Raw genomic sequence first — 13,867 nt, forward strand, 5'->3', positions numbered from 1 at the left:
TGAATATCTTATATTTTGATTTGACAAAATTGCACGATATCTTGGTAATAAGAATTTGAAATTGCCTAATATCATGTTTTTATCCTCCTAATACCATAAAAATGTTTGGAAAGCAAATTAATGATTAGAAGCCATCACAAAGCTTTTTCAAACATTGAGTCTTCAGCTGAGTAAATGTAAAGCAAACATACTTTAATCGATTCTTGATACTAGGAAAGAAGCATAAAACAAACGGTTGAAGCGAAGAGCAAAAAAGTTAAGGAATATTGAAGACACAAGGCAAGAATATACCCTCGAGAATCAAAAATCAACTCTATCATAGAATGGTTGAAGAATGACTAAAACATTATGAATTATAAGAAGGCATAGTCGACCCTGTAAGCTCCATAGTCAACCTTGTGGCAAGATGGATGAAAAATCACCAAAAAATAAAGCCATAACTGACTTTATAGAAGCTATAGTCGACCCTGAGACATAATGTAAGCACAATTCCAGATTTAAAAAGCCATAGTCAACCTTGATGAAGCTATAGTCAATCCTCAGTCAGAACACTTGCAAGAATCAGTGATTTAAGAAGCCATAGTCGGCCTTTAAGCACCTATAATTGACAATACCAAGCCAAACTTCAAATATCAAAAGCTTTTTGGAAGTAGATCGAATAGAAGACCTCAAGAGTTAGGATAGAAGCCTTAATTCAAGATTTTGTGGAACCATAGTCAACCCTAAGATTGTGAGAATTAACCCTACAAGCACACCAATGGCTAAATCTAATTCAAACTTGTGTCTAATGACTTTAAACATCCTTGAGACAATAAAAGGTCACCCTTGATTCATTTTAAAGGTAGAAAAGACCAACGTTACATTTGAAAACCCTAGAGAGAGAGCTTCTACATCTTTATACCTCTCTAAACATCATTTTAGTCTTCCATAAAGCATTTAAAGCCATTTAAGCTCATTCAGTTCCTTGAGTTAATATTTGTGAGATTATTTCTTCTTTTTGTGCCAAAGCTTAAACCTTTAACACTCAACCTTTTTAAGGGAAATCTTTGCTATTACTCTTTTTTACACATATTTGTAAAAGGGGTATCATAGCCAACCTAGTGATTGTAAAGAAACACTTATTAGGAGGTAACCTAAGCTATATCATTTTAGATTTAGTTTTTATTTTAGTTAGTTTTGGTTTTCTATTTAAATAAGTTGTTATAACCTTTCCCTAGCTTTTTTGTTAAGTGTGCAAGTTTGGAAAGCATGAAGATAAGGAAAAATAAAATTAGAGCTTTCATTGCACTGCCACCATTGATACGAAAGTTATTTTTTTATTCTTTTTAGCCTTTCACATTGAGGACAATGTGCAATTTAAGTTTTGGGGGAGGGTTTTATTGTTATTAGTTATTGTGATATTTTTATGTTAGTTTATTTTAATTAATTTTTTTTAATTTATGCTTGCTTTAAAAACTTGAGCTAGATTTAATTGCACCAATTTCTTTTAATTTACCTATCTAATGATGATAATTTAATTATATTCTATTTTGAATCTTTGAAGCATGAGAATATTGTTCGATTGTTATGTAAATTTTTATGCTAAGTTTTATAGTTAAGATGAAATTTCTACAATTTGAGTACTCTATTTTTTGCCTAGATTCATTATGCATATTTAGAGAAGGTCTATGTAAATATAATTTTTGAATTATGTATTGAGTTCTAAAATTTGTTTGATTCTCTCCTAATTCAAAATCCTAGGCTATTCTTATTTAAGAAGATGATTTAGGCCATCTTAGGACCAATTGAGCCTTTTTAGCTTTCCTTTACATAATTTATCCTTAGTTGCCCCATTTGTAGCCTAGACCCTTAAATAAATAATTTCAGTTTTTGCATCCCTCATTCTTAAGTGCATAAGTCAATTTAGGAAGTATTAGAAGCTAAATAATGAAAAAGGAAGTAAAGATGAAAAATAATGAAAAGTTAAAAAGTATCGTTATATTCATCTCACTGCCCATTACAATGAATAAGTTTAGGGGTGTGAAATTGAGAAAAAGAAAAAAAGAAGAAGAAGAAGATTGAAGTGTTGAACAAAAGAGAAGAAAAAAAGGGTCTATTAGGTGAAGGAAAATAAAACTCTAAATACATCCTAGATTGACTATGTGCTTAGGATGATTTAAGCTACACACTATTCTATCCCACCTTGACCCTAGTCATACATTACAAGCTAATTAAAGTCCTATTGATCCTTAACTTAGTCTTCGTCTACACTAGTGGAGAGGGAGATGAAAAGTAAATTTTTGGAATTCAATTACTTATTTGAATTTTACATGAACATAAACTTATCCGGATTGTAATACCCCGAACCCTCGTTGGACACAAATAAGACCTTATTGATCAAACGAATGATCGTTTGATGTGAATTGGCATGCTAAAGAGCGACAAAGGATGAAAGAATGTTCAAGAATAAAATGCTTCGCGCGTGCATAAATAATAATTAAATAATAATATTTTTTTTGGAGAGGAATTAGTAAGCTAAAGGATGATTTGGAAGTAAACCGAGATGTAATGATGTGTTTCGGGACCAAAGAAGGCAAGTGAAAATTTTTGAAATAAAATAATATTAAAATATTAATATTTTATATGTTGTCGGAATTAGTCATGAAAAATGGAATATGACTAATTTAAGTGGGGGAGAAGAAGTAAAGAAGAATTTTGAAGGAAAAAAACGATAATTGTGTCAGCATGATTTTATTAAATCGAGCCAACGTGGGTAAGTAAATATTTAAATATTATGGTGACACCAAGTTGAAATGCGATCTCGATATTTTGATTATACACGTGTAAGCAAAGGAAGAAAGATAGAAGAAAATTAGAATTTTTAAACATGTCGGAATGATCAAATTTTAAGATACGAAAATTGGAAGATTGAGTACCAAATAAAATGAAGTTGAGGAATTACATGTAAATTGCATTATTTGGAGAGAATAAAATAAATAAATAATAAAATAATAAGGAAATAAAAAGGATGGGAATGATGTGGTTTGGATGGGAATGAAGAAAAGTCAAAGTCATTTAGAATAATAATAAATTTGGAACCAAGTGGAGTGGGTAGCCAGACAAGTGTGATGGAGTAAAGAAATGAAAAGAAAATAAAAAGAAAAAAGTAAGAAGAAATGTAAGGTGGGGGGGCTGAACAAAAGAATAAAGGAAAGAAGAAAAAGAGAAACAGCTGACCATTTGAGAAGAAAAGAGATAGAAGAGAGAAGTCGGTTATGAAGTGGAAAGAAAGAACCAAAAGCTGAGCAAAAAAAAAAGAAAGGAAAAAGGAAAGAAAAACCGTGGGAGAGGAAGAGAAAAGGAACGAAAATTTTGCTCTTTTCTTGGCACGATTTTGCTGCACTTTGAGGGAGGAAAAGAGAGCTTTTTGCTGCAACTTTTCAAGGAAGAAAAAGCTGAAAATTTTAAGGTAAGAAAGCTGATTTTTCTTTTAGGTTAATTGCTGGAATTTTTGAGGTTTTTATGGCTAATTTTGGTGCTAAAAATTCAAAGTTTTTGATTCTAAAATTGTGTGAATTTGTTGCTCGAACTTTTTGGAGGTTTTTGCTGCCATTGAAGGACAACTTTGGCTACTGAAAATTTAAGCTGTTTGCTGCCAATTTGTGCAAAGAAATTAGAGCTGTTTGCTGGTAGTTTGTGTAGGAAAATTGGATAGCTTTGTGCTGCCAAAATTGAGAAGTTTTGTTGTTGGAAATTTGAGTTGAAAATCTACTGATTTTAGAGAAGAAATTGGCAGCAAAAAGGATGAGAAAATGAGGCTTTTGGTGACCAATTTTGAGAGGAAAGGAAGAGAGGAAGCCACGGTGGTGAAGAGAGGAAGCCATGGTGGTGAAGGGAGTGACGGGCTAGAAAGAAAAAAAAAAGAAGAAACGTGGAAGAGAGAAAAAGAAAGGAAAAGAAAAGAAAAGAAATAAAAAATAAAAATGGGCATGACCCAATAGAAAATAAGTGGGCATGGCCCAATAGAAAATAAAAAATAAATAGGTTTAGCCCAAATAGGAAAAATGGAGAAGCCCATGGATGGGGCCCAAAGGTCATAATGAAATGATAAAGGCCCAATGGTAAGTTAATGTTATATTTTAAGGTTTATGGGTAGTTTAATATTGTGCATATTTTGGATGAAAAATATGCAAGTTGCTTAAGAAATTTTTAATTAAGTTGCTACTCATACAAATGTGTGATTAAGTATACTTAGTTTAAATTGTTGCTAGGAAAGTTTGTCGTGGAGGCGTGCCGAACGAAGTATGTGACCGACAAATAGGAATAATTATATACGCGTACGAATCAATAGTGAAGTAATATCCCACTATTATGAGGTGAGTAGGGGGTGTCAATTTTAAAAATTCAATATATATATACATGTACGTATAGTTTACATGAAGTGTAAAATTTATGGAAAGCATGTGTTGATAGAATTTTAAGAAATTGTGGGTGTAAGTTATTTTTAGTAATCATTTGAAATATATATATATATTAGACATAAAGTGTTTTAAACCGGGAAACAAGCTCTTCGAAAAGATTATATCAAAGGAAATTGTGCCTTATTGTTTGTGTGGTGTGCATTCATGAAATTTATTACATATTCACCATCCTATTTTGATACAAAATATCATGCAAATATTTACAATGAACATTTTATGAAAAGAGAGTTTTAACGTGATGTGGGGATTGATATTTTGAGAAAGATTTAAAATATCCCCTTGAAGATCAAATTTGTATTCTTTTAAAAGGTGATTTCATTTTAACCAAGAAATTCAAGAGTAATTGGAAACTGCTACTTGTTGTGTTATAAATTGTATTTTGAATCGAATGGCTTATGATAATATGGGCATGATTGGCTGGATTGGTAAATGTGTTGAAAATGTATAAATTGTTGTTTGCCTCGATAGGCTAGGTTGTAAAATAATTACCATGTCATGCTATTGCAAATTTTATTGTATGGTGGGTTTAGCTTGCTGTAATGGGCGGGTTCTGTGGACCATCCTATTAGAGGGGCACGATAACCCCGTTATATTCTTACCTCAGTTAAAGAGGCGTGTAGGGTAACTCCTGAGGTACAACTTTAGAGTTCACTTCACGCTGAACCACCACGTGAGGGTGAACTCAGCCAACGTCAAAGAACGACTACGTTTTCAAAATAAAAATATGATTTATGCGTACATGACTTTTTAACAGCCTTGGCGGACTCGGTTGGGATAGCCCCAGGCCAAGGTATCCCTGACAACTGAGTATGAGAATGATTTTGGCACAAGCCAAGTTTTTAAGAAAGTCATAAGCCATGTTGTTTTTTTTTGACAAAAATGTAATGGTTTTATATGAGTTGAAATAAGTTTTAATATTATGAATTATATTTCTTTACATGGTGAAAAAGGAATTAAATGGTTTTTCGTAGCTTCCCTATTTGTTTATTTGTGAAATGAATATGTAATTCCTCGCATAAAGGGCGAGTTATGATTTGTGATTGATTTTAAATATTATTTGGTTTTGCGGGAGCTTGCTAAATTTTATTGATTTGAGTCGAGAATGATTATTAATATATTTTGATGCGAAAAATTTTATTACCTCAATCATTTATACTTTATAAGAAATTCTCGATTTCTTTATAAGGCACAAACCCTCGCTTGAAATGAATTGCTTTTATAATCTTGCATTTTTATATTCAACTGATCTGCCATTTGCTTGTTTTCCCATCTACGCCCTACTCGCTGAGTCGATGATTATCACTGAGTCTATGAGACTCACACCTCTTTATTTCCCTTTTGCAGATAGGGATCAGCCTAGCATGTAGTCGGTAATGTGTTCGGTCCACCATGAATAGGTAAAGGCATCTCCTAGCATTTTATTCTAAGTCGCTCCACTGTTAGAGGTCAAGTCGTAGCATTTTATTTATTAAGTTGTAAACGAATTCTAAATTTTTATATAATCATTAATTTGGAGATTATAGATTTTAATGCATATACTTACGAATAAAAGGATAAAGTTTGTATTAATTTTTATATTTATGGTTCAATTTAATATATGAAACTATCAATATTATATGGTGATTGAATGTAGATTGAATGTAGTGGATTAACGAGCAAATTCTAGACAGGCTTGTTCGAGACTTGGAGAGTCTTTTTCGAAAGTCTTGGACGCCGGCAGTTACTGGGGAGAGGTCGTTGCACAGATTGTATAATATTCTAGGTAGAAAGATTTCACACACATATGAAAATCCATTTGATGATAAGCTTGCATTGGAATTACAACATGAACTTGAATAATATTTGTGTGTTGCTTAGAGTTGAGAATATGTATTAACTTTTGAAGATATTAAAGGTGATTAATGAGTTGGTGTAATTGACTTCATTTTAAAAGTTTTTCTTCATTTAGGTTATTGCATTTTATTCATGTTTTGCTCGAGTACTACCAAATTCTTAAGTTTGGGGGTGTGATAACTCTATTATATAGAGGTATTCTGACAAATTTTTTAGGGCTTAAGTTGCTAGATCTTAGAGATTTTAGGTTCAGAGTTTAGCATTTTAAATGTTTTTCTAGTTCAAATTAGATTACATGTTGATTGTTAATTTAAGTTATTTTAGTTTAATTTTACTTTCATTTATTTAAGAATAGTTATTGTTGATTTCTCACATGGATTTTGTAGGATATTTGATGAGAAAGGTTAATTTGAGTTAAAATCACACAAGTATGGTGAAGGCTTCAATCGTGCATACTGCTGTATTTCAAGGATAACTTGTGTTACAGAAGTCCAATTGATGTGATTATTGATCCATTGAAAGGCTAAGAGAACGGGGATACAATTTTCATGTTTACCATTTCACTGAGTTTGGATCAAATCAAGGTGAAATTCGCATTGAAAGACACTAGATAGCTATAGTTCTGCACAAGGTAGTATGTTGACTAGAGGCCGTGGCCTTGAGTTACTCAAAGCTGCAACATTGAGGGAACTAAGGCTGAAATGCTAAGAAGAGCATGGGCATAGCGGTGGACAAATGGAGTGCATCATACATTTTCCCCAGGCTAGAGAAAAAGTAGCTCCATGGCATCACAAACAACAGCACAACACCACAGCGCCAAGGAAGCATTGCTATGATGCTACACTGCTTTCCAAAAATAACTTTTTATACTAGAATATAGAAATTAGGTTTATTTAAACCTATTTAATGGACCTCTTTCAAAGCATTCAGAGGGGTGAACGTGTTGGTATATGCCCTTGAGCCAATTGGATTGATCAAGAAATATATATATTGTCATTTAATGCATACTGAATCACATAACTATATGTGATAAAGGTTTTCCTTCATGTTAGTGCAATAATAAGGAGTCATTAAGTACTAATTGGATGAAGCCAATGGAACATAAAGGCCTTGTAAGAAAATTGTAAAGTTGTTACACTTATGAGATCACTATGCATAAAAGCCATGTTCTTAAAATTGTTCCTAGTCATTGTATTGTCAAGACAGGGCATTTGCAATTCTCAAAGATTGGTACATGTTAAGCCTCTTGGGAAGTAAGCAATTGATCCCATAGATTGAAGTATATGGAATACTTGAGGATAACATGTAGGTGCTTGTTAAAGAACAAGTTCACTGAACATGACCCGCTATGAGAACTCTATTTGGTATTTCACTCAAATGTCTATGGAAAATATTCTCATGTGATAGTCGTGCAACTAGTCCTTGGATTTGAGACACCAATTCATCTTGTATGGAGAATGACATACTTTGATTTCACTCTTACAGATCTGGAGGCGACCAGATGCCTAAATAGTGTGTTGTTGGGTATGCCATGAGGCATGCGAAGGTGAATGAGTGGTTAAGAAAGGATTCATCACCTCAAGTGATATGAGGGGATGTATCTCACTTGTTCTCAATTCTTGATTAACTTTGATAAAGTCTTTGGCGAAAGCATGATGAATTTGAGGAAAGTTAGTTTCCTAAATTGATAAGGATAGTCATGAATTATGAGACCTAATATAGAATGTCATAAGTAGACACTGAGCCATGCTTAATGACATATCTGGGATATTTGATGAAAGGACCATATTGCACTAAGAGGCTAATCACTAAAGGGCTTTGTCAAATTCTTTAATTGACTCTCTAACATTTTGGTGGTCATGATGTATTGCTAGATGCCGCTCATGATCTATAAATATAAATTAATTATCAGATTGATATTTGATTATGATTTATATTTATTGGCAACATGTTAGAAGCCTAATGGGTCACACACATTAAGTGGCATGATTAGGATTAAAAAAGGATAATTAATTAAGTTGGACTTAATTAAAGAGGCCAAAATAAAGTGAGAAATTAATTGAGTTCTTAGATACTTAATTAAATTAAAATACAACTATTGTATTTAGGGTCACAAATTAGTTTGGCTATATAAATATGTTATGTTAGCAAACTAAAAAAAAAAAACTCTAAGCCTCAAAAACCACTTCTCAGTTGTTTCATAAAATAAGAAAAGAATAAATAGTTTTCTTTGTCTGACAAAAATAAGATTCGGCAAGAATTTTTGGTCCTTTTGTTTTAAAAACAAAACTTGCTAGTACAAGAAAAATCCTACATTTGAGAAAGTCTTATTCAGTCACTATGTGGATTACTATTAGAGGCCAAACACTTAGGTGGCTGAAGATTTGAAAAATCCTAAAGATGAAGAAGTAAAGATTTTGATTTAATTGGCTCTTGATTATGATATCTAGAGCAAGGTATGTAACTCTTAAACTTATGAGTGTTCATAATTAATTTGAAAGTTACATGAAATACACAAACATTGATCCTGTAGGATTTGACTGTTTCTCTGATTTAGTATTAGTTTATCATTTTGCTATGTTATAATTTTAATTTATTGATTATTTTCATGTTTAAGCATGAGGTCGAATCCCAGCAAAATGGCAGTAGCTTTTTTGGAGATTTTGAGCTAAGAATCAAGCAAGAGAACAAGAGTAATTGAGAGAGATTCAAGATCAACAAAGCTTCAACATTAGTTTATTTCTCTCTTTTGTGTTATACTTATTTTCTTGTTTGAATTCATGGTTAAATTTCTTTGGATAATGATTCTTTAAATATCATGAAATAATTTGTTTTTCTAGGATTATGGTGGAATTCAACATGTAGTTTGAATATTAGTTCATCTTTTATTTATCATGAATGGGTTTAGTTTTGCTTATTCAAATATGTTTTTAATGCTTTTAATTGTCTTATCAACAATTAATTGATTTGTGAATTTAATTAAGACTCGATAGAGAGATTTTAGATTAGACTAAGATTTAAGTAGTATATGTTCATATCACTTAGGTGATGTGATTCATGATCCAAGTAGACATATGCCAATTGCCATACATGGCAAAGTTAGGACTCTATCTTAATGAAATTAATTTAATTGATTTCTATAGACATATAGTAAACTCATTAAGTAAGGTATTTCTGTAAGCACCTCAATGGAGACTTGTACATAGTCTTAGATCCTAGGTTAGCAAAACCACCCAGGAAGATAAATAATAAGAGAAACTGGTATCAGATGAAGTGTGGAATGAACCCATTGTTAGGACGAGCCCTACAGCCAATTAGGATTAGTTGAGGCTTGATTCCAATCATGCAACAGTATCATTCATGTTGAATGATTAGAGGTTTTCCTTAATCAATAAGACATTAATTATAATGACTTATAAGTCTAATTGGATGAAGTCCATGAGATTAATATGCTTGAAAGGAAACTGTAATGGGTTGCAATTATGAGATTCTTATGCATCAAAGCATAATCTCAAAATGTTCTTGATCAATGTATCATTGAGACTGAACATCAATAATGCTTAGAGACTAGTATCTTCTATGTTCCTTACTTTGGAAGTAAGCAATCGATCTCATAGATTGAAGTATAGAGATACTTGGAACTAAAATATAGGTGCTTGCGTAGGAGAGCAAGTTCACTGAACATGACTCGCCATGAAAATGCATTTGGTAATACACTCTAGTGTCTATGCAACACTTCTCATGTGTCAGTTGTCTAAATACTCTCTAGACTTGAGACACTAGGTTGTCTTATGTGTGGAGTGCTATGCTTTGATTTCATCCCTATGGGTGCCTAACCAAGGATGCCAAAACAGGATGCTTTTGGGTATAGTATGAAGCATATGAAGGCAAATGAGTGGTTAAGATAGGAATCATCACCTCAAGTGTTTTAGAGGACATATCTTATTAGTTCTTGGTTAACATTAGATTATTGAAGTCCTTGACTAAGGCGACATGGAGATTATGAAAAAGGTTTCATAACTCTCTATAAAGCTAATGCTATAATTGTAGGAACAAATATGCAAGTCAATAACATTAGACACTGTACCAAGCTCTTATCATCTCCAAGATATATGATGAAAGAATGAATTACACTGATAGACTGTACAATGAAAGGTTGTCAAAGAACCCTTTGACTCTCCCAACAATTGGGTGGCCATGATGTATTGCTAGATGCCAATCTTGGTGTATGGAATTGATTATAAATTAATTGATTGAAATTTATATTAATCAATTAAGTCATTAATCAATTCCATTGCCAACATGTTAGGAACCTTATAGGTCACACACAATGATTGCATTTGAATAAAATTAGGAGAGTGACAATTTAAGTTAGACTTAAATCACATGCTAGGTAATTAACTTCTATAAACTTAATTAAAAAGTTTAATTAAGTTTTTAGCATAATTATAAATAGTTATAATTATAAGGCCTTGTTTGCAAAATATAAAAGAAATTAATTTTGATTTTAATTTCCAAGGACTAAATTACAAGAGTTTAATTAAGTAATGGGCCCAATATTATAATGTGTTATAATATTGAGGGCTTAATTGTAAAATTGAAATTATTTTAACTTAACAATATAAGTCACCTTTTAACTATTTTCCAGATGAGAGTTTTTCACAATTGAAGAAAACGTATTTTTTGTCAGAAAAAGAAAAACGTTTTCTTTCATTGCCACCACTCCCTTTGTGTGAAAGAGAAAATTGCTTATGAGGCAATTTTCAAGAAAGGTTCGACTAAGATTATGAAAAAGAAGAAAAGAACAATTGTTGTCCTCTTTGCTAGCACAAAGTATAATTAAAAACTTTATCCTTTGTTGAAGGTTCAAGTGCAATCGTGTGTACTACCATTACAGGCCAAGCACTTGATTGGCTAGTGTTTTTTCTCCTTGTGGTGTTCGTGGGATTGCTTTGAAAAGTTCCATTGTGATTGCGAAATTACTTGGCAAGGTAACTTTCTAAACAATAATTTATTTGGTGCTTTTATGTGTTAAATATCACCAAGGTGATCAATGGGTTGAGGCATGTTTTTGTTGTTTAGTTATAAAGTTTTAATTTTCTTTCTGCTGCTTATTTTGAACATGCCATCCATAGCCAAACCCATCACCCATAATCCTAGGTCTTGAGTCTATTGTCTTTCTGAAATATATTTACTTTTTGCTAGTTAATTTAGTGCATATTTTAATTTGGTTTCAATTGATTTTTCCAAATTTTGGTTACTCAAATAAGATTGATTTGTTATAATATTTTAGTATTTAGTAAAAATGTACGAACAAATCCCTATGGGAATGATACTTTACTTATTATTATATTACTTTTTTTTTTATAATTGAAGGAAGGGGGATTTCAACCCGCTCTTTTGGCAAGGGGATCATGCGTCAACCAATGAGCCAAGCGCTCAAGTGCTATCATTGTATTACTTGTTTGTGATAACATGCACTTGTGTGAAAATTAAAGAACAAGTTTTTAGCACCGTTGTCGAGGATTTTGCTTTCTTTATTATTTGCTAATATTAAAATTCCACAAGTTCATCTTAATTTAAGCTTTATTTCTTTATTATGTAGGTTCATTTTGTCATTTTATGAGTAAAGCAAAAAGTTCACGATTGTTCCTTTTGATCCAAAAATCAAGGGAACATTCCACAGACTTCAACGAGAAAATCAACAAAGTTTTGCTCAAATAAATGCAATGGTTGATCACCAAGATGAACAACAAATCCAAGAGCAAGTAGTTGTTGAAAATCATTGCTTAAAGGATTATGTTGTTCCATTGGTGCAAGGGATTTCATCAAGCATTCGTAGGCCAGCTATTCAAGCCAATAATTTTGAGATCAAGCTGGCTAGCATCACCACAATTCAGATTTCAGTCCAATTTGGGGGTCTACCAAATAACGATCCAAATGGCCATATATCAAACATTTTGGAGATATGTGATACTTTTAAACAAAATGGTGTCACAGATGATGCGATTCATTTAAGGCTTTTCCTTTTCTCATTGAGGGATATAGCTAAAGCATGGCTGAAGGCACTCTGTACTAGCTCATTAACAACATGGGATAATCTTGCTCAAAAGTTCCTTGCTAAGTTCTTTCCTCCGACAAAGACATCAAAAATAAGGAATGACATCACATCATTCACGTAGCATGATTCTGAACCATTGTATGAGTCTTGGGAAAAATGCAAAGAATTACTTCGACGTTGTCCTGATCATGGTTGTGAGACCTTGACCTTTATTGACCTGTAACTAGTAGTAGACGTGATAACACGAACTAAGAATAATTTCATCATTTCTCCTCATCAACCCCTAAATTTTGTTTTCTAATGTTATTAAGGTCCAAGTAGGCCTAAGCAATGAATGGATGAGGATAAGATAATGAAGAAGATAGATATACTGATAATTTTCATGATAGGGGTAAAATGGTCTTTTTACATATCGAGTTGAAATTTTTAAGTTTTCATGAACCCAAGTATTTATAGACCCGTATGGACCTTGTCTCAGTGTTAAAGAAGTAAAAAAATTGCATAAAAGCAATGGAAAAAACAAAATGACATAGTTAAGGGCATTTTGGTAATTTTGCTAGAAATGGATAAACTTAAGCCATAAAAATCTAAGTTTCTAGGATGTTCTTCAAATTTCCAACACTTCTTCTTCTTCTCCTTCCTCTCCCACATTCTCTCACCCCCCCCATGGAAGCTTGCCTTGAATTTCCATATATTTCCTTGAGTTAACCACGATTTTTCATGTTTTTGTGCACCCTTTCTCAAAGTTCTTTGTGCTCTTCAACTTTTCACTATAAAAAACCCTAAAAAAAGCTTCCTTATTACAATCTCTCACAGTTGGACGTTCTAGAGAGAGAAAGTGAGATTTTCATGATAGTTTGAAAGCTTTTAGGAAAGAAATTCAATTACAAAGCTACCGAGGTGAGTAGTGAAATTGAGTTGATTTTTTTAAGTTCTTGAGAATGACTAGTGGCTAGATCGGTGAGTGTTTTGTAGTTGAGGTGGGTTATTCATTGTAGTGTGACTAGAATAGTGAAAATATATAGTCACTTAATGGTAGATGGAAGCTAGTTAAAAACAACTAGCAAAACATGATTTAGTGGATAACTTTTAGAAATATAATTATGCAAATCGGGTTGGGTGTGATGTTGTTGAGATGATAGGTCTCAACGAGGCCCCACAGTTCCATTTGGACCATTAGTGGAGGTTGGAGTCGAGTAAAGATTCAACAAATACTGGTGAGTGAATTTGCACAAAATGTTTTGGGACTAAGGCACATGTGGTTGATTGAGACATTTTAATTGTTTTTCTATAAAATGCATGGGAACAAGCCTTTAGTGAAATGTTTTTGGTGATGTGCAACACGATTGTGATGAATCTCAGTACCTTTATATGATGCTGATATGTATATAAAAATGTATGATATGTATTGCTAAGTAATTTTGTGTAACTGATGTAACCGTGCATGTGCAGATTAGGCAGTGCATATGCTGGTTGAATGACGATGTTGTGACAACTACAACCATGCATATGC

The 13,867-nt window shown here is 32.5% G+C and overlaps 1 protein-coding gene across 1 annotated transcript; it reads left to right on the top strand.

Moving 5' to 3' along the window:
• The first annotated feature begins 12,022 nt into the window (after positions 1-12,022).
• Positions 12,023-12,475, top strand: LOC148761743 (uncharacterized). Its single transcript, XM_088808702.1, has one exon. It carries the CDS (start codon positions 12,023-12,025, stop codon positions 12,473-12,475), a length of 453 nt encoding a protein of 150 aa, XP_088664828.1.
• The last annotated feature ends 1,392 nt before the right edge of the window (positions 12,476-13,867 follow it).

The sequence above is a fragment of the Theobroma cacao genome, chromosome 7 (genome assembly GCF_053813885.1).
Source record: "Theobroma cacao isolate CCN51 chromosome 7, ASM5381388v1, whole genome shotgun sequence".
NCBI lineage: Eukaryota > Viridiplantae > Streptophyta > Magnoliopsida > Malvales > Malvaceae > Theobroma > Theobroma cacao.